The sequence below is a fragment of the Punica granatum genome, chromosome 4 (genome assembly GCF_007655135.1).
Source record: "Punica granatum isolate Tunisia-2019 chromosome 4, ASM765513v2, whole genome shotgun sequence".
Classification (NCBI taxonomy): domain Eukaryota; kingdom Viridiplantae; phylum Streptophyta; class Magnoliopsida; order Myrtales; family Lythraceae; genus Punica; species Punica granatum.
Window position 1 is genome coordinate 3,781,777 of NC_045130.1, and position 21,437 is coordinate 3,803,213.

Here is a 21,437-nt window from a genome sequence, read left to right on the forward strand (position 1 = left end):
GTATTCTTGATTAACTAAAGTAAAATGATGTGTAGTTAAAATTAAATGTACATAAGGAATAGTTTCATCAATCCCAGTACATGACGCGTTAATGCTCGAAAAATATAAATATGGTTGAAAAAAGTGAAAATGGTGGCTGATTAACGTGTAAGATTTTCTGAATTTGCAGAAGTTAGGAACTGTAGAAAGTAAAAAAAATTTCTGCTTAATTTGTTATTAAAACGGTATAAATTATGAAAAAAAAAAAAAGATGTGTGGGATGCCTGATTAATGGGGGAGGGGCTAAAGTGACAGGGGCATCACTTTCAGGATGGCAACTTAGATCTTTCTTTTTCCTCATAAACAGCCCGAGAGTCTAATAGTGATATTTGATGACTGTAGTCATATATAAAACGATAATATATATATATATATATATAAATTGCAAACTAATGGTTGAATCAAGATCCAAAAAGAATGCGTTTCAACATGGAACTTCCCATTTTATTAGTCAGTATTTCAGAAGTACCATATATTAATTTAAACAAGGGATGGAAATGTAAGTCTAGCTAACTATATATATATATATATAGGTTCAGCCAAAAAAAATAAAATAATACTATATATATATTGGTTAAGATTTTTTAATAACGAGTATTTTCAACTGTTAAATTAGAAACGTGTGTGACATTGACCTCTTTTCTTTTTTTGCCTCTATTAGCTTAGCAAGAAGGAACCAACAAAAAAAAAACAGAGAGAGAGAGAGAGAGAGAGAGAGAGATATAAGTTATTGGACCATATATGATATTATAATTATATGTTTCTCATCGCCGAAGTTATAATTTTTATTGTCCTTGTGGACTTCATAGAGATAATTTATAAGATGACACATGTATAAACATTTTTGGTGTATATATGCATACATTTTTTTTCCTTCATTTACTCTCGGAGAATCAATATACTTCAATAGGTTACTTTGCGATTGTATTTTTACTCATTTATTATTATTACTGTTATTACAGTTGATTTCAGCACACTTTCTTTGGGAGATTTTCATTTAGTATATTCGATATTAGTGTGAAGCTTTAGGTAAAAATGTCTTCCTCTCCCTCCCCCCGAAAAAAAAAAAAAAAGCTCAGCGTGAAATGCCTCACCACGTGTCCGTACAAAATGCGATAAGCAGAGGAAATAAAAAGGCAGGAAAATTAATGTACACACACACATATATATATATATTGCGTTCTTTAAGGTTAATAATATATGGATATTTTTTAATGGATACATATGGAGAGCGTGAACATAAAATTAAAGCATGTTGATTGATTCTCTAATTTGGGTAAGAATAATGCCACTGTTTCCTCCTTTGTCCCTCTCCTGAGTTCCTAAGAAAGCAAGTTCCCATGTTTGGCACTTCCAGAAATTTAAAAAACACCAATGTTTGTTCCCAACTAGGACCATTATGATATTAATGTAATATAATTAATTAGTTAAGATTATAAGACCTGAGTTCCATGTGACTGGGAATGGGCCATGGAACAACTGGGCACCCTATCGTGTCGACAGGAGTTGAGGTCGTGTAGTTTTCCAGATCTGAAATTGATAGATAAAATAAGCATTCGACAGAAGTGCGAGTAAATTCACTATATACTTTTCAACTTGACAAGGTGAAAAGATTCTTGCTCGTGTAGTCCATCTCAGGTTTACAGTGTCGTCTTATGCGGGTAGCCGGGGTTCCCTTTTATATTTTTACACAATGGTTGACGATCTGAGAGCAATATCTATATCTCTTGGTTCCGTCAAAAACAAGGACGACTTTGATATCTCAGATATAAGTGAGCAAATCATTAACGAGAAATTAGGGATATCGGTGGTTTTACCGCATTTGTTTTTCATCGTTTCGTGTAGGTATTGAGATCCTAAAATTGTTTAATATATATTACAATTACGTACTGATTAAGATTATAAATGATCAACGCTGGCACGATATGGATTTCGTACTTTTGATTCATATTGCTCCCATATTGTAATTTGGTTGTATAATTAATTCTTTATTTATAAGAAACAAATTCTTTATTCTGTTCCGTAGACCATCAAATTATGTATTTCTTCTTTTTTTGCTCGGACCTAATTCAAAATTGTTTACGTTATACTTTCCTTGTAAAAGTGATTATTCCACTTTTTATATATCATTTGGCAATATTATCTACTATATTATATAGTAGAGGGAACGCATACTTTGCCGGGCACCAGAGACCGGTCAACAACACATTGCCTGCCCAATTATGGTCTGACAAAAAAAAAGAATTAGATTAAAACATTAAAGAATAAGAAAGCCCGATAAATGTTTTAATCTAATTCTTTTTTTTTTATAATAAGTAGGCTAAATCAACATTCAAGGACATTTAGATAATTCCATATCAACATTCAAGGACCATTATATCACATGAAAAGTATGGATATTTTAGATATGCGTTTTAGGATAACTGAATATTTTCAAATTTGAAGATTAGTCCTAGCTCCATCTTATATTTTACAGTTTTTGATAATTTTGAGAAGATTCTAAAAACTTGTAAATATTTGGAATAAGTAGGGTTTCATTAAATACTGTAAAATTATTAAAACAATCCATGTACATTTTTCTGTGTGCACTCTGGTATTTAAAAATCCAATAGGTTCTGACTAATCCAGTTCAAGCCGAATAGGCCCACTAACTCTCCCAGCGTGGACATCCATGTACATTTTGATATATCATTTCCATGCAGATCAATATTTATATGGAGTTAACAAAATTCTGGGATGAACATCAATTTAATTATGTATCTATTCTACTCATACGGGAGAAATCCTTAGTGGTGTAACATTTAAATTCCACAAACGCCCGCTCAAAAATAAAACAAAAAAGTATGAACCACAAGATCATGGGTAACAATTGTAAGTTCATATTATAACGACCTACTACTTCTCTATCATTCCCACAATTATCTCACACTCTTTTCTCTCTCCACTTTCTCTCTCACCTTCCTATCATTTTGATTTTTTAATAGAAAAAACTATCAGTTTGATCCATGAAGTTTACCACGGCCTCGATCCAGTTTGTTCTTTGAAGAAATTCTGCAATCAATATAGTTCTTGACGATTTATTTCGTCTAATAAAATGGTTCGATGCTAAATTTGCGTGATGGGTGTATCTAAATATCCGTTAAATTTTTCCATCATTGTTACTTTCATTACTTCATATTTTTCATTGAACAAATCTATATTTACATCTATTAAAATAATTTACTTACACTATGTATAACATTGGATTTAACCTACCATTTTTAGAGAATTGATATGATTTTTTTTATAAGTTTTTATTAAAAACGTTGCCTTAGCAAGGGTACAATTATTAATGCCTTGTTTGGTTTTAGGATATTATTTTAGAATCACAATTCTAACTTAATTCTACCAACTATAAAACAAATAACTCATACAAAGTCAAAGAGTGAGCCCCATTTATATAACTTTTTTTCACAACAAAACAACATAAATCATACAAAGTCAAATGATGGGCCCCATTTATACTGCTCTTTTTTAAAATTAAAGTCTGATTTTAAAATCCTACTATGAAACCAAACGCAACATATAAAACAAAATATGGTATTAAAAATTCGGCTTACCCAAGCACAATATTCAAATAGAAATCAAGTTTAATTCCGTGCATAGCAGGAATTTTCTTATGGTATATATATGTGTGTGTTCTTCTTATATATATATATATATATATATATATGTGTGAGTGCGCTCTATATAGATATGTTTGAGGTTGAGGTCCATACTTTGAAGTAAATTATTGCGTTTTTTTTAATCCAAGGCGTCCAAAAGCATGGGAAACATAGGTAATTACGAAACCTAATCCTACTGGACAACATCACGTGAAGAAGCAGCAACAAAGGGCGAAAAAGGAGGTGGAATTTCACATATAAAGCACGTCAGTGTTAATTGTAATTAAATAAAAGGATACATATATTGCTATTTTGTTTTTTCTTCTATTTAATAATATATTTTTCTTTAATTATTTTTATAATTAAATTTTTAATAATAAATTTCCTATATACTTTTATATTTATATATATATATTCTTATATATCAATATATTTGTCAATACTTGCAATCATCGCACGAAATCAAATTAAGAATTCAACTCAAAAAGCAAACATAAGGTTAATTACTTAGGTGACATGTCTATTTTGAAAATATTGAGAAGCCAAAACTATTTGCTAATTAAAATGATATATAGTGAAGTTTGAGGTGAACATTGAGACATATGGATGGAAGGAAAACCGTCTATAAGTTTCATTTTTTTGTTTTTGGATAGCTACATGGTTAACGACTAAGGTTGTGTTTATTTAGACTTAAAATTAAGTGCTAAAATTTAAGTGGAAAAAATTTAAGTGCTTAAATAAATAAGTACATAATGAATTAAGTAAATTTTGTTTGGTGGGATAAGTTTTGAAAACTTTATATCATTAGAAAACTATATAGTGTAAGTAAATTATTTTAATACTATATTATGGTATATGAGTATTAAAAATGTTGAATGAATTAAAAATATTTTTAAAAATAAATACAAAGTTAAATAAACTATGAAAATAAACAACATTCAAATTAATGTAGATTATGCTTATATAAAAACTATAATGACTTGTTAATTACCCAAAAAACTATAATAACTTGTTGAGAAAAATATTAAATGTGTTCTTTTTTCATATAATAGAGTTTTTGGGGACTTTTGAAAGGAAAAATATTTGTTGGAAAGTTAGAAGGATTTATATGAAGATGAAAATAATAGGGGAAGCTCTTGGGAAAAAAATGAATTAACCAATAATTGATGGACATGTGTCAAGCAAATGAGAGTTCACTTTCAGAACTGTCCTTTAAGTTATAAGAATAGATAGAGAGAGAGAGAGAGAGAGAGAGAGAGATAGATATAGGAGTTGAGTTTACCTAATAAGTTTTTTTTTCATTTAAAAAGTACAAGTGACTATTTGAGCTTATTAACAATATCATCACTTATTCAAAAATATAATACTAGACGAACTTGATTTTATATATTTGTAATATATTATGATTATTATCCCGTATTGAGATTTTTTTATATGTTACGTGTACAGTTATGTAACGAGTATTGTGTCAAGCTCATTTAAAATTATTTGTGACTTCTAAAAAAAAGCTTTTTAAAATCTTCAATCTAGATTCTTCCTTTTGCATGTTCTCTCAACATGTCATATTTGTAGATTGCGCGAATCTGCCACTCGTCACCCCATGATAGTACGGGCGGCATCATCAATATTGATGGGATTGTACAAATTATTTGAAGACTAATTCAAGAGATCTCCTCTCTTTCCTATGCATATATGTACGTATAAAACTCACAATTCAATCAATCGACCTTTAGTACTCATTGGTATTTGAACAAACGATCATCCGTTAGTATCTATAGAAAAGGATTGATCATTATCTTCATCTGATGTGAGCATTATATACAGATTAGAGTAGAATAGGATCTCATTAAAAATCAGTAAATCGTCCTACAAAGAGGGGCAAGCATTTCTATTTGTTTCCATGTATGACTATATTTAACTACTTATAAATGGAAGAAAATAAGAAGGAAAGCAAACCGGATAAATATATATATATATATATATATATATAATGCAGGATTAATCGGGATTCAACTGGATTTCCGAATATCAGAGTTTACAAAATATATATATATATATATATATAACGCATTCGAATAGATTGAAATACATATACAGTGCATACACTAGTCTACATCAATTTCCCAGCTTATAAGTAAAATCTTAATTCCTTATTATTCTCGATTTTAATGACTCGTCGTAGTTCTCCACCTATGCCTTCCTGTCTGATTATAACACTTTTGCTTTTATTTTTTTTCCCCTTCCTTTTCTTTAATGAATGATCTTAGTAAGCACTTAATAGTGCTTCCCGACCATCCAAAATAGAATAAAAATTAAACAAAAGCGGACCATTTTTATGTTAATCTAGATTTTGGAAAGGGTGTCCTGTTCCTAGCCTCTAATTGGTTGAATCCACGTGAACAATTTCCTGGGAACCAATAGGATCCAATCGTGTCAGTGAATAATCCAATGAGAGGCCCCTCGAAATGGCATCAAGTTAAGAAAAAGCATGAATTAAATATTTTAAAAAAAGAAAAAGAAAAAAGAAACAATCCTTGGCATTGAACTTCAAACAGTGGACAAGTGTCAATCACCAGCCTAATGATGTAATTGTCTATACCAAGAAAAAATTATTTAAGCTTAAATGGAAATAAGTAAGATCCTCTCCACTTGCTTGTACTTAATTATTATTTATTATCAACTTTTTTAGGCTGAAATTGGAAATGCCACATTTTTCAAAAGCTTTAATTGATTTCCTTTTGCTTGGTGGCCATTTCTGATGTTACTGAATTTACTAAAAAATAAACAAAATAAAACATAATTAATAAAAAAGGAAAAGAAAAGGGCAAAGAAACAAAAGCAATCTCTTGGTTTGAATTGATAGGAGAAAACTCGGTTCGCCTTGGTTGGCATTCTTCTAACTTTATTGAAATCAACTAATCCAGCTGGAAGAAGTTCTTAAAATCTTGTAAGTAATCAAAATTTATCCTCCATTCCTTATGGCATTTTATCTAATGCAAGCCTTCTCTAAATAAAGTCATTATCATATTATAAATCTAGTATTTCATCTATTCAAAGTGTAAAAAAATAACTAGCCAAAACTAGATAAGAACCTATGATAAAATGTAACATTTTCTTATTATACGTGTAACCACGTCGTGACCATGTGCAATAGCATAAAAGCATATATTTAGTTATAGTAAAACTGCAGTTGAGAAAGCTGAAAAGTAAATTCAGTCTTTATCGTTTAGCTGTGATATATATTAAATTATTTTTTATTATTATCACAGCTGGCTCGATATAATGCATTCTGCTTCACGATAAAACACTTGTCATTTTTTATTATAATTTTTGAATATTTTCCAACTAGTCGGACGACTGAATCAACATATTAATCGATAACTTTTGTGTAACATAATATTTTCGTACGTTGCATTTCACTTCACGACAAAGCAAGTGTCATTTTTTCTTTCATCAAAATTACATTGAACAGATAATATAATAAATTGAAAAAGCCTACAAGATTCGGCTACAACTTTCATCAACCGCATATGCCATGGGCCCTAATTGGTATCTCACTCAATGGTGGTCGTTTCACCTTATCAAAGAGAGGTGCTATGGTAAAACACTTCATGCCACAAACCACCAGTTGTTCTTGGTAAGCTAGCGAATACCGATGGACTACACAAATTTCAGTCTTTAGATATTATAGCTCGAGGCCCTCATTCATCAATGTTAAACCGCAAATAGGATTTGAACCGCCAAGAATCCAATATATGGGCTAACCTTATACGTGTATATATATATATAAACATATACGTCTGATATCATTAATCTGATAAATATTAATCGAAATGAAGAAATTCCCAATAACATAACAACATAAATTAATTACATGGGCGGGAGAGAAATGGCAAATCCCCATGATTGCTAAAGCCCAGGAGGAGTACGGCATGTCCAGGTGTCAGCAGCAAACGCTAATAAAGGAAAGATTGCCTCCCATTTTTAACTGTTTTAAGGTTTCCAAATAAGGCAACTCCAAGAGAGTGCACGCTTGTCCTTTGAGGAAAGACATCACAAATAGCTCTCCGAGGTCTCTTGAGAGTGACAAACAGCTACAAGTGTGACCACACACTCCCGGCAATTGGCGCACTCTACGATTTGTTCTCTCCATAAACACATAGGAAAAAAAAAAAAGCATTGTTATTTCTGACTAAAATTTGAGTAGATACGTGTTTGCTTATATGCTAAATTAGTCTGAATGATGTACCGTATACTGTATTATATATATATATATATATTTAAGTATAGAAAATTGATTGGTCTGAAGTTTTGTAGTATTATCCTCTTTAGGAGGTGAACTTACCAATCTAATGTTCAAAATATTGGGGATTCAATAATGGGTGAGACGTGTCAATACTGTATTTGCATTGGATATAGTATGAGTGCTTGTCTTGGAAGCATCCATTATTTTATCTCTCACGTTCGTTGAGCGAAAATAATGGCTTTGCTAATGAGAAATGATAATATTATTTATTGAGCTGCCCTCAAGAAAGTTTATTCAGACATTACTGATTGACAGATGAACTAATAGATTTTCGTAATAATAATTACTAAACAATTGATTTACAGCCTGTCAACAGTTGCTCTCATTATAGTCTTCGATCTTGGCGAGTTTTTCTAAGAACCAACCATAATCATTCATATTATTAATTGAAAGTCCAAGGAACTAACTATGGAAAACTAGTTTCGTTGTATGGAGGAGTCCAGAGGGAAATTATTAAGAGTGTGTTTGGATTGAGAGTTGAGTTGAGTTGAGTTTTGGTTTTAATTGGTTTGTAATGATTGTATTGTTGAATTATGAGAAAAAGTGTGAAAAAGTAATAAATAATTGAGAGAAAATAATGATTAAGTAATGATTGTGTTGTTGAATTGTGAAAAAGTAATGAATAGTTGAAAGAATTTAATATAAAAAATTGAATTGAATGGTTAAAAATATTTAAAAAAATAAAAAAAAGTAATGATTGTGATGTTGAATTGAAAATAAGTGGAGTTGAGTTGAGTTGAATATTATTCTGAAAACAAACACACTCTAAGAGAGCGAGTTCTATTCACCAAGGATTGGGAATTTTTTGTCTATGTAAAATCTTAGGGGAATGCATATATATATGTATATATATATATGCCTACATATGCTATACCTAACCTATAGATATTTGACATATATATGAGTTTTGTTGATTTGAAGATTCAGTCCTTGTTATTATCGATGAATTTGTGAACTTAAAGCGGTTTAACCTGAAAAATGCACCAAAGTATGGTCAAATTAATTTTATGCGAAGCAAATGGGCATGGTCAAATTAGTTGTTAAGAAATAAAATTAACAAATTGGCATACATATACCAATTTTTTTTTTCCGGTGGGATACGTACACCTTTTTATATTGTTTATTTCGATAAAAGCACCTGACTTATCGACAACAATATTCAGGGGACAGGCAATACTAATGCAAGAACAATTAGATTAATCCCCAATTACCTCTTTCTTTTTTTGTTGTCAGAATTTTGTATTTCTATAACTTAGAATATAGCCTTTGTATGTACACAATTAATTAAATTCTGGCCTATATAGAGCATAAGATACGTAATTGACCGAAATTCACATAGACCGAAATTCGAAGCTTGATCTAACACAGTGCCATACCAAGAGGATAGTCACATCTGAGATAAACTCAACGGCTTATTAATTTTAGTCTTAACTTCACTGATTATATTCATACGATAAATAACACTAGATTTAATTGAGAATCGATTTTTGAAGATTCGAGTGGTGTTATACACGACTGTAACTAGCCCTTCCCATCAATGGATTAATGTTTAGTCTATGAGATTACCCTGAGAGATTCTGATTATCATATATATGTATAGAAAATGATAATGATAGCTTTATCAAAGTAATTAAAGACATAATGCCTCAGGGATTTTTTAGATTCGATTCACTTGTTAAATCTTCACCAGTTGGGGGACTCTTTTTGAGAATTAAGAATCCAAAAAGAAATGGCCACTCTATTTTATTATTGAACCTTGTACTCCTCGAGAAAATTAAACCAGAAGAAAGACTCACTGGACCTATCCGGTAACTAGGCCAACCGATACACTTGTACATATCGTATATTCGGAGTACATATTCCACTCACTGTTCGTAAATATTTTTTATATTAATGGAGATTCGTGCTTATCCATTACGATCTAAGACAACCGTACATTATATCAATATATAAGATTAATAATCACAAAAGATAAAAGAGAAAAAAAGAAAAGAAAGTCAACAGTAAAAGTTAAAAGCGTGTTTACTCTCCCACTTCCGAAAAATTAGGTTCTGCTTGTTGTCACAGTCAAAATTACTTTGATTTTAACTTTAATTTTAACTCAACACGCTACACGATAAAAATATATATTTTTCAAGTCAAAATTTTAAATTTTAACTTTAACTCAACACACCACACAACAAAAACACACGTTTCCCAAGTCAAATTTATAATCCCAACTCATTTATCATTTTTCACAATCAAAATCAAAATTACTTTAACTCTGAATCCAGACGCACAGTTAATATTGGTTTATTTGCACGCAAATATTGGATCCTCAACTTGTATAATGAAAGGCTTTACTATTTTTTTTCCCCTCATCACGTCAGTTACAGAAAGCATCCGGACAAGTTATTACGATGAGTGATCCTTCAAAATTTTCTGCTTAACTCCACTATCAAATTGACAGAATTCGCTAATTTTGGGAAAAATCACCCATTTGGGGAAGTCTGATGTTGAATACAATCGCAGATATTAGTTAAAAGAGGGCAAGTGGACTTGTTTTCCTCTTTGAGAAACAGAGTATATATTCCCTGCTCTTTCTAATTTCAGAAATCTTTTGTTCTCTTTTTTTCTTTTCTGGGAAAAAGGGAGTGTAATTTTTGGCATTAATTGTCCATCACGCTGATTTTGTCAACCCACGCTTTAATTAAAAGGGCATATAACCTTTTGGTAAAAAAAGATGAAGGGATAAAATAAAATAAAAAGAATAATCCCTATTGTTACAACATTGGAGCATCTTTTAGAATTAACTTCTGTAGCAAGTAGCTTACTTTATTGGACCAAACTGCCTTCGCCTTTGGCCAGAAAAAGGAAAAAGAAAAATACACACACACACACACACATATATATATATATATATATATCTTTGCCGCTACTTTAGGCGGAGAACCTTGTCGACCATACGCGTAAATTTGAAAAATATTACTGTTCATATCCTATAGATAGGACAGAGAGAAAAACGCTAAAACGTTTTACTATTGGTACCATTAGGTGGATATACCGGGAAGTACGTTTTGGTCTATATTAAAACAATATACTATTATATGTGCGTAAGAAAGGTTTTGGGTTCAAGTCCCTGTGAATACATAAAATCCACGCTTGGAGAAATTTACCTATTAAGAACTGATCCGACTCGACTGAATTAATTATAATTTAACTGAATTTCTGGATATTAAGATTCACTGAAAAAAAAAATGTACTTTACATATTCTTTTCTTTTGAAGGGAAAGACAAAAAGTTCCTCCTAAAATATAATGGGTGACCAATGAAGCTATGGGAAATTGTTAGGCAAGAGGGTGATATGTTTAATATGGATATTTTATAGGTCCAGCGACTCCAGCTTATATATATATAGGTATCATGAACAAGAAGAGTTTTTTTTTTTTGAAATGAGGCCCAAAAGAAGTTGGACCTATTGAAGCCCACTCTTTGATAGTAACAGGCCCAACAGGAGCATCACATTATTGGACCTATCGGGGGCCAATTGGATCCTATCTATTATATTAATAACTCGATTGAAGCTCGATCGAAGCAAACTTGCTAACTTAATCAATGAGCTAATCCGATACAAACTCGCGTCCTCCGGCCCAATAATCCGGTCAAGTTTGGCTAGCTAGCTCAGTCCTAGATGTGATTAGCAATGTAACCTAAGGAAACCGAAGCCAGATCCATCATGTACAGTGTTTCGAGTGAACTTGATAAGTGTAAATATTCAGACGCTTAATCCACATTCGTACTTATTGTCAAGCATAAACCTGAACTAACATCGGCATGAAGAAACGAATTTACTCCGCGCTGGCCACGGAACCGACTAAGCCAATCATGAGTCATGGAGATCATGAAGATAAGGTTACAATGCGAAGAACACTGTCACTCACCGACCTAATTCCAGTTTGGTTGATGGGAGGGATGGTGATGGAGGGGGGCGCGTGGCGCCAATACCTAGACCGCGCGTGGGGCCAAGAATCATTAAAAATTTCCTTTTATTCCGAATTAAAATAATTAGACCAAAAAGCTGTTCGTTTGTTGAACGAAAGCTTTGATCATTCCATCCCCTCTTCTTCATCTTCCCGACAAGTTACGACTCTCCCATCGTCAATCTGACCAGTCAGGTCTGCCGAATCGAAGGTTGTTCTCATCAATCAAGGTTGGAATTCGGAATCCCGCGGGTTCATCCTCAGCCGTCACTTGCTCTATATGTTCAATTTTCCGCTGATTTCATCTTCCTGATTCGTGGTTGTCTTCTGGGAATATTGGTTGGTTCTTCATCAGGACATCGCATCGGTCGGATCGCCATGGAAGTTACATCTGAGGAGACCACCAAGATGTGCACTCACTGGTAATCAATGACTTATCTAGGGCTCGATTTCGTTTGTAATACAAGAGTTGGGTATCCATGATTCTGCTTCTTCTAAGCGTTCTGTGATCATCATCGTAGCTCAATTTAGATGGTGCCACTGTTTTTGATTTTGTAGAATAGATCAACGACAAGGGAGATTAAGCTGTCATCTTTGGGTAAAAGGGGCAGTTCTTCGTCTCAGTTTGTGAGCTGATGACCTTAGCTTGAGATTAAAGATGGAATCTTGGCCAAATTTGGCCAAATTTGATGTCTTGATTGATGAGTATCAGTGGCTGCGAGTGTTTCTTAGCTCAGTTGTGGTCTTTAGAGTAGGCCGGCGTTTTGATTGCCTAGATCATTGACATGTGATCAAGCTGTGCAAAGTTTCTGTTTTTGTTTGGCTAAAAAGAAAAAAAGGTTACAATTTTTTAGAAGCAATTTATGTTCATGGCTCGTTAACTTACCTACAATTTGTGACTCGTAATTTTGGGAGAGGTGTATGTAGAGAAAAAGTCTGGATCTGGACAATCTTTGGTCTACCCCAACGAGAGATTTAATAGAAGTATGAATATGTTCTTGTCATGATTAAACTGCTGCTTCATGGCCTTTCAAGGGGAAGAGATTAGTTTGTTACTGCGAATGCTTTTATAGAAATAGTATTACGATATGTATACGGCTGATGGCACATTCTTCTAGGGATAATTTTACCCTAATGTCTCCCTGGTGCTGCACTCTCTTACATATTTAAGGCTTTTTTATACCCACGCATTGAGGATAACTATGATTTCTCCATGCATTTGCAGTGAGAGATCAATCCCTTCTTCAAATATTGATCTGCATTTTGCTCACTGTTCGCGGAATCTGGAAAAATGCAAAATCTGTGGTGACATGATTCCGAGAAAACATGCTGAGGAACATTTTGTGAACACCCATGCACCGGTATGCAAGTTTTGTTAACCGCCTTCCTCAGCTTATGTCTGCTTTTGCATTCTCAAGTAAGTCGTCCCTTAAAAATGATGGATTACTGTGTGGCAAGAGTGCTTCTCCAGATAGTATTTGGTTTTGAGTTGAATTGTTAATAAATCTGTTGCTTGGTACCTGCCTAGTCAGTGCACATAGTATTTCTCAGCCTCTATCATTTGAAACTCCCCGTTATTTCGCTGGTGTTTCGGAGGAGAGAAGAGCCTAAGTTTCATAATGGTAGTAATTGACTACATCAGCTATTAAGAAAATGCGGGGTTCGCCCGTTGGTCAAAATTTGTTCAGAAATAGATTTAACTTAGTTGATGATTTCTGAGATTTAGGCCTCATTGACTGAGCTTAAAGTCTGACTAATTAAAACTCCTATGGTTGGTTGCTGTCAATTTGTTCGAAATTTGGCATGTCATGGATGCTTAAGAGGAAGTTAACATTCTTATTCTGTCGTCTGCAGTATGGAGTAGTCATTCTGGTTTTACGAAGATCTATATATTTATATGGCTCTTTCAAGCTGTTTAAGATAGAGTGCCATTCGGGCTCTACATCAGTTTTATGCGCAATTCTTTGCTTTCAACTCTTAGAAGCTCATCTGCATTGGAGTGTGTTCTTAAACTTCCATTGGCACAGATATCCTGTTCACTCTGCAGTGAGATGATGGAACGTGATATTTTAGCTGTGCATAAAGGAGAAAATTGCCCCCAGCGAATTGTTACGTGCGAATTCTGCGAGTTCCCTCTGCCTGCAATCGATCTGGCTGAGCATCAGGTGATTGTTGATCATTCTCCGGACTATCTCAATCATCAACTGATGTACTTCCTCGGTAGTTTTTAACTATACTGCTTTATTATTGTAGGAAGTATGCGGGAACAGAACAGAGCTCTGTCATCTTTGTAACAGATACATCAGACTCCGAGAAAGATACAACCATGAGAGTAGGTGCAATGGAATGTTAGATCAGACTGCAGGACCTTCCAGGTAGATATGTCCGATTCTTTTGGGATTTTAAGAATAACTTGCCGTTCTCTCTTTAGATTGCAAGTCTAACTATTTTTATGCACGCGTCTCCACAAATGCCGGTAGATTACTCACCCCACCAGCATGTCTTGGATTATGTTACTCATTTAGCTCTATCTCTAAATATTTTATCTGCAGGGACACGAGGCCAGCTGAGAGAGATGATAACCGAAGAGCGCACCGCCCACCGCATGAGTTTTCACCAAAGCGTGTCCTCTTTACTATCGCTATTACGGGCATAGCTGTCCTCCTTGGGTCCTTCTATTACCAGAGGAAGATGGAGAACAACCCTGTTCACTGATAGGAGCTCTGGTACACAGTGTCGAGCCTCCTTGTGTAATATCGGATCCAAAGCAGTGTATCTCATCCTATAGAGGTTCTGGGTTATCCGGAGAGTATAGTCTTTCTATACGTATTGTTTCTTTTGTATTGCGAGACACGTGACTATGCTGTTGGTGTATTCTGGGTTCCTCTAATGGTGGTTTGGTCTTATCGAAGACACGAACATTATGCGATGAATCTGTTTTTTCCGTAGCCTGCGAGCCTCTCATTCTTAACAACAGTCATTCAACTACCACGCAGCACGGAGGAACTGATCAGATGGTTCCCAATGGAATGCTAAAGGCCTGTGTGTTGCAACGAACATTATATAATTTCCACAGTGATTGGCTCGAAGCGTTCCATTTCATTCCATTGCCTTATTGTTCCCGCGGACCGAGCTAATTAATAAAATATGATGGACCATGGAAAGTTTTTTTTTTTTTTCAAAACATATACTTTTTTTAAATTATAAAATTTCACTTTATTTTTGGGATGAAGTAGTTACTGGGAGTAATATTTTGTAGAATTTAATTTTTTGAAGCGTTTTTATATCTGAGAAAAAAAAGAGAAATTAGTAGTTGAGTAATGATGATTTTATTTAAGCGCTGATAACTCATAATGTCTATTCACTAATCTTATCAATTTTTTTTTGTAGGACAAATAAAAATTGCCGCGAGATTTATAATTTAACCAATTTATTTACACTATTATTTATCTGAATAATTAATTAGTTAAAATAAATAAATAAATAAATGCCCCATGCAACAGAAATACCGAATCAAGTGGCAGTTCCGTGATCATGCGTAGAGAACATCGCCACTCGGCTGCGATCTGATGCTTCCCCTCCGCTAGTGTCTCCCGCCGCAGACTTCCACTGATTTCACAAAGCAGTCCCAGAGTTTCCCCTTTAGCTGGAAACCGCCGCCGCCGGGGAGGGGTTGAAGAGAGGGATGGGGATCGAGGAAGGGTGAAAAGGCTTGATGGGTCTCTGCAGCTCCAAGAAGTTGCCGACAGGCGCTATCAGCCCTCAGAAGCACCGCTGTAAGTAAAATCAAAGCCGAAGTCCTTTTCTTTTTCAATTTCCATTTGTTGGACTTGGGTCGACTGCAGAAGTTCAATTCTCTCCATATGTTCTTACAAATTCACTGCTTGTTAAGAAGACGATGTGACGATTTATACGTAGTGAGTCCGCTTCGTAGAATGTCCCGCAGAACCTCAGAGGTTGCATAATGAGGTGTTCTCTGATGTTTGTTTTCACCGAAAAAGGTGGTGCCTTTGGAACATGTAACCACTCTATAACGGGAAATTTTCAGCAATTTTATTCTTCGATGGAACATGTAACCACTGAAATCCCAGTTTTTGCAGTAATTGCAAGTTTTAGAATGCCATGGCATAAGGATGGTATCACATGCCATCAATTTTCTTTGTCTATTTTCCTCATTTGCGGACTTAATTAAATCCATCACTAATTGACAATAACAAAAACATCATGATTTTGGCATGTGTTCTCAACCAATGTATTAATGGCAATACAAAGGTTTATTATAATTTAGTACAGTTCAATTAACTGCCTCCACATTGGAAGACATCACATTTTTTTTCTGATTATTGCTGATTATTTTCTTAAATTTGTGAAAGTAATGTTGATAAGCTATCAGAAGAAATAATTTACACATTTTCCGTAATGTCCTGATCAACAAATAAATGGTGCTACCTAGAGAGAAATCTGGAAGAAACTTTCGTGCTTATATACGAAGAACCAATAGCACACCTCAAAAAGTTGAGCTGCATATGCAGTAGTCCCCAAGAAATTCAATACTGCGCGAGATTCTGTATCGTGGACTACTACTCATAATTTAACTTGATTCATGTGTGTTCTTACTCTTTTCTCGAGATTATAGCTCACAGTTTCACTTGATCTCTGTTTGTTTTTCTGAAGTTCGGAACCCCGGTCAGGATTTTCCGGGCCACAAATCAGCACCAGCCATGTCTGCGCCACCAGTGAAACTGCATATTCAAGAACGTCATGTTAAGTAGCGATATGCTTTGAATTAAAGACTCTGCTTCTCTCTTTTTCCCCCTAACTGGAAGACCGATGATATTTTTTCAGTGTGTTTTTTTGTTAGCAATTCAAATCTTATTTTTCAGTGTGTTTTATTATAAGCAATTTAAATCTCATTACTCAATATCTTTCCTTTTCTTTTGCAATTTGAGAGGTGCAGGTAGTTATAGACAATGGCATACTTCAGGTCACCTTGTCTAAGCCAGATGGAATCGTCACGGGAATACGATACAATGGCATTGATAATTTACTCGAGATCTGTAACCAGGAAACCAATAGAGGGTAAGTTGGGACAAATTTGCCTTGATCCTTTCCTTTCTGCACCCTTATCGAGTTTTCTTGCTGAAAATATTTTGCCTCAGACATAGGTAAGCAAGGAACCTATTAGTGCTTATGAAAGGAAATGGATCTTTCTCTTCATCAGTGCTTGTTGCACTGTCCTTAGAAGATGTGATTTGTGTAGAAAAAGGTCATTTGCGACTCTAAATTATTTGTTCGTGCTGGAAATTTTAGGTACTGGGACCTTGTCTGGAGTGCACCAGGTAGCAGGGGGATATTTGATGTGTATGAAATCCTTTCCTACTCTGTGATTTGCATTTTCTTTTCCTTGCGTCTCTCAGTGGAAAATCTTTCCAGTTTTTCAAATAGTTCCTCCAAGCAAGAATTTACAGAATAAACTAATTAGATCAGATCTCTTTATCTGAGTAATGCGTTGGCTACTGCCGATGTACTATGTGAGGCATATCCTCGTTTTTCACCTACAACCTTCTCTTCACAGATAAGTCGAATGTTACATTAAGAATGCTTGCATCAATTTTTTACATCAGACAATTCTTGTGATAGAATTCAGAATGAGTGCTCGCTTGGATGCGTGTCTTATATTGTTAGATCGGTTCTAAAAGCCTCTTTTCTTTATATATATATATATTTTTTTTTGATTCTCTAATTTGAAAGCAGAGGTGGCAAGTGGTGACTTCATATGTGCAAGTGGTAGTCCTTCTGCACTGTTTTGGTGTACCAACATTTAGTTTCTATACAGGATTAAAGGAACGAGTTTCAACATAGTAGTGAACAATGAAGAACAGGTTGAACTCTCATTTGTGAGAACATGGGATTTCTCGCTTGAAGGCAAGTACGTTCCACTAAATATAGATAAGAGGTTAGTTCTCTGTTCATTTGTACTTCCAACTCGAAAATTCTCTCTTTCTATTTGATTTTTTACTGCAATACCAGCCTTCAAATCCTTGGATCAAGATGGAATTTTCTTAAATTATTCATAATTGTTGCCGCTTTTCATATTATTCTGACAGGTTCATTGTGCTTCGTGGCTCCTCGGGTTTTTACTCCTATGGCATTTACGAGCATCTGCCTGAGTGGCCACCTTTTGAGATTGGTGAAACGAGGATCACTTTCAAACTTCGAAAAGACAAGTACCTGCATTTACTTCTTATTTTGGTTAATCAATTGAACTTATCAATATATATATAATCTAACAAGCCGGACAAACTATCAAAAGGACAATATTGTTATCGCCTAATTTCTTGTCTTAACCATTTCCTATTCCTGTTGAACAGGTTTCAGTTTATGGCCATTGCAGATGATAAGCAAAGGAAAATGCCACTACCTGATGATCGGATGCATGGGAGATGCCAAACCCTGGCCTACCCGGAAGCCGTCCTTCTTGTCAATCCCGTTGATCCTGAACTTAAAGGAGAGGTCCGAAAGTTCATATAGCTAAAAAGAGGCCTGAAATATTATATATTCATAACAATCAATTGATCTTGACGTCATGAACGTTTTCTTTTCTGTTCAGGTGGATGACAAGTACCAGTATTCGCTACCCAACAAAGACATCCTTGTCCATGGTTGGATGAGCTTCAACCCACCCGTGGGGTTCTGGCAAATCACACCTAGCAATGAGTTCCGATCCGGTGGGCCCCTTAAACAGAACCTAACCTCTCACGTGGGACCCACAACCCTCGCTGTGAGTGACTGACCTATTATGAGCTAAAAATCACTAAAACTTTAAGAATCCAAACTTGTTCATCAATTAACAGTCTGTTTTATTCATCCAAGATGTTTCTCAGCGGCCATTATGCGGGAAAGGACCTTGAGCCCAAGTTTGGACCAAGAGAGCCATGGAAGAAAGTCTTTGGTCCTGTGTTCATTTATGTAAATTCTGCAACTCGTGGAGATGACCCGAGATTGCTGTGGGATGACGCCAAAATGCAGGTCTAAATATTAAAAGATTATGCAGCTTCTGTAATAATTGATCCAATAGTCCGATGATGTTTTAATTGGGTTCAATATTCAGATGATGACTGAAGTTGAAAGCTGGCCCTACAGCTTCCCAGCTTCTGAAGATTTCCTCAAGTCTCACCAAAGGGGTAATGTCAGAGGCAGGCTTTTAATCCTAGATAGGTATACTGTTCACACTGAGAATCTTATCATAGGAGATCAATCTCTTTTGCTTTGTCTCTTTAAATCCCCTTTTGATAATTCGAGCAAAACACGCTTGTTCAGCTGGTTCTTTTCGTTATGTCAATGTGTGATGACTGTGAAATGCAGGTACATGAGCGACGGCTTTATTTCGGCAGATGGTGCCTATGTTGGATTGGCTCTTCCTGGAGATTTTGGATCATGGCAAAGAGAATGCAAGGTGATTTGTTTATGAATTACAACCCAAAATTGTTCCATCTCTTTCTTGTCTTTTCTTTTTCTTTTTTCGCCCCCTCCTTCAATGGCAATATGTGCAGAATTGGATTAAACAACTCTGCATGGACAAATCGTATGTCGAAGAGAGAAGAGAACAGCTTTAGTTAATCAATTTTGCTTGTGCCTGTTAGGGATATCAATTTTGGACCCAAGCAGACAAGCAGGGGACATTCTGCATAAAAAATATATGTCCTGGTGACTACAATCTATATGCATGGGTCCCTGGATTTATCGGAGATTACCGCAATGATGCTATCATCTCCATTGCTTCAGGTGTCATTTCCCAATAACAATTAGTCCTCTATGGCGGTTCTTCTATGTGAGCTCCATATGGTAAAGTAATTTGTATCACAGGTATGGACATCGACATGGGTGACCTCGTATTCAAGCCTCCGAGAGAGGGGCCCACTTTGTGGGAAATTGGCATCCCTGACCGCTCGGCAGCTGAGTTTTATATCCCTGACCCAAACCCAATGCACATAAATAGACTTTACGTTAACCATCCAGAAAGGTTGGTTAAAGCTTCCTTTGAGTCTGTTTAGTATCGATGAAACGCCTAAAATATTTTCAATTATAAAGATGACAGTTCATTGAATAATTTTTTTCTACAACCAGGTATAGGCAGTATGGACTATGGAATAGATACATGGAGCTATATCCCAATGACGATTTGATCTACACAATCGGCTTAAGCGACTATAGGAAAGGTTGGTTTTTCGCCCAAATCCCGAGGTATGTTTTCAGCCTTGGTTTCATTTACTTTCCCGATTGTTTCAATTCTGTTTGTCCACAACAGAGCACAAACATCAGAAAATACTCCGTTGTATTTTACGTTGTGATTGCATTCTATAGGCAGAAAGAGGATGACACACACCACGGAACAACATGGCAAATCAAATTCAATCTCAATTGTGTTGACCGAAGCAATGGGTACAAGTTACGTGTGGCGATCGCCTCAGCAACCTTGGCAGAGCTTCAGGTAATCTCTGCATACAGATCTGTTCATTTTTGTTGTTCCTCATTTACGATTCCTTTCTTTACTGGTAAATAATTTATTTTGGGTTTTGTGTTGAAGGTTCGGGTCAACGATCCGAATGCAAGAAGGCCACTTTTCACAAGTGGGTTAATAGGGAGAGACAACTCTGTCGCTAGGCACGGGATTCATGGGATTTACTGGCTCTTCAGCGCGAACATCCCTGGGAATATGCTGGTGGAAGGCGAAAACACGGTGTTTCTGACACAGCCGAGGTGCCAGAGCCCATTTCAGGGGATCATGTACGATTACATTCGTCTTGAAGGCCCCCCTTCTGATGCTGCTGCGCTATAGGTTATGTCAGGATTAATAAGTCGAGAAACTCAATGTGATGCGAGTCATGCGACATAAGTATTTCTCGGTGATTTCTACATCTCTTACCGGAGAATAATTCATGATTTTCATTATATACATCTCTTTGTTATTTCGAAAAGGTAAAATACAAAAAAACGAACAAATATTTTGGAATGTATTCTTCACTCATTTCTGTAGACTTCGGAAAGTGATTTTTTGAGCACAGATAAGAATTTAAAGAAAATTAGGGAAAAGAAAGACTGAGGCAGTTAACAGGCAGGAACAGTGCCTCCTAAAAGTTGGCCATGAATTGAGGAGTCGATGTCGCTTATCGAATCGGATTACGAGTACTCAGCACACGCTAAACGCTCGGAGATACAGGAATTAGAATACAATATCGTTCTTATAATTCTGTTCCCGAAGTGCGTATTGGACGAACCGAGCAGCCCCGGAATTTCATACTATGGCATCCTTAGCGGCTGTTGCAAGCCATTCTCGATCTTAAGTGCATCTCCACCAATAAAAATGGTGGCGACTAAGTAAAGAGATGATCCAAAATGAGTTAGTGGGAAAAAAAGGGGAGAAAAAGGACAATGCTTTGTCTCCAGTCCAAGAAAAGGAGACGAGGATCCATAAATAACGTTTTCCGG

At 35.2% G+C, this 21,437-nt stretch overlaps 2 protein-coding genes across 2 annotated transcripts; both read left to right on the forward strand.

Moving 5' to 3' along the window:
* The first annotated feature begins 12,019 nt into the window (after positions 1–12,019).
* Positions 12,020–14,896, forward strand: LOC116206112 (TRAF-type zinc finger domain-containing protein 1). Its single transcript, XM_031538883.1, has 6 exons — positions 12,020–12,178; positions 12,304–12,370; positions 13,174–13,309; positions 13,976–14,113; positions 14,202–14,323; positions 14,501–14,896. The coding sequence occupies exons 2-6, from the start codon at positions 12,327–12,329 to the stop codon at positions 14,661–14,663; spliced, it is 603 nt and encodes a 200-aa protein (XP_031394743.1). The 5' UTR covers positions 12,020–12,178; positions 12,304–12,326; the 3' UTR covers positions 14,664–14,896.
* A 557-nt stretch (positions 14,897–15,453) lies between these two features.
* Positions 15,454–20,965, forward strand: LOC116205802 (probable rhamnogalacturonate lyase B). The gene is made up of 16 exons (XM_031538459.1): positions 15,454–15,724; positions 16,623–16,711; positions 16,906–17,027; positions 17,259–17,309; positions 17,785–17,904; positions 18,056–18,175; positions 18,320–18,461; positions 18,559–18,729; positions 18,822–18,977; positions 19,060–19,166; positions 19,314–19,404; positions 19,592–19,733; positions 19,815–19,971; positions 20,076–20,192; positions 20,313–20,439; positions 20,536–20,965. The coding sequence occupies exons 1-16, from the start codon at positions 15,664–15,666 to the stop codon at positions 20,785–20,787; spliced, it is 2,025 nt and encodes a 674-aa protein (XP_031394319.1). The 5' UTR covers positions 15,454–15,663; the 3' UTR covers positions 20,788–20,965.
* Positions 20,966–21,437: the final 472 nt, after the last annotated feature.

What these genes read in the sequence shown, in the direction of transcription:
- LOC116205802 (XM_031538459.1), top strand. Translation starts at nt 15,664, where the DNA reads ATGGGTCTCTGCAGCTCCAAGAAGTTGCCGACAGGCGCTATCAGCCCT. An exon ending in CAGCCCTCAGAAGCACCGCT is followed by an intron (nt 15,725 to 16,622) that starts GTAAGTAAAATC and finishes GTTTTTCTGAAG; the next exon opens with TTCGGAACCCCGGTCAGGAT. An exon ending in GGGATGACGCCAAAATGCAG is followed by an intron (nt 18,978 to 19,059) that starts GTCTAAATATTA and finishes TTCAATATTCAG; the next exon opens with ATGATGACTGAAGTTGAAAG.
- LOC116206112 (XM_031538883.1), top strand. Translation starts at nt 12,327, where the DNA reads ATGGAAGTTACATCTGAGGAGACCACCAAGATGTGCACTCACTG. An exon ending in TTGTGAACACCCATGCACCG is followed by an intron (nt 13,310 to 13,975) that starts GTATGCAAGTTT and finishes CCATTGGCACAG; the next exon opens with ATATCCTGTTCACTCTGCAG. An exon ending in TCGATCTGGCTGAGCATCAG is followed by an intron (nt 14,114 to 14,201) that starts GTGATTGTTGAT and finishes TTATTATTGTAG; the next exon opens with GAAGTATGCGGGAACAGAAC.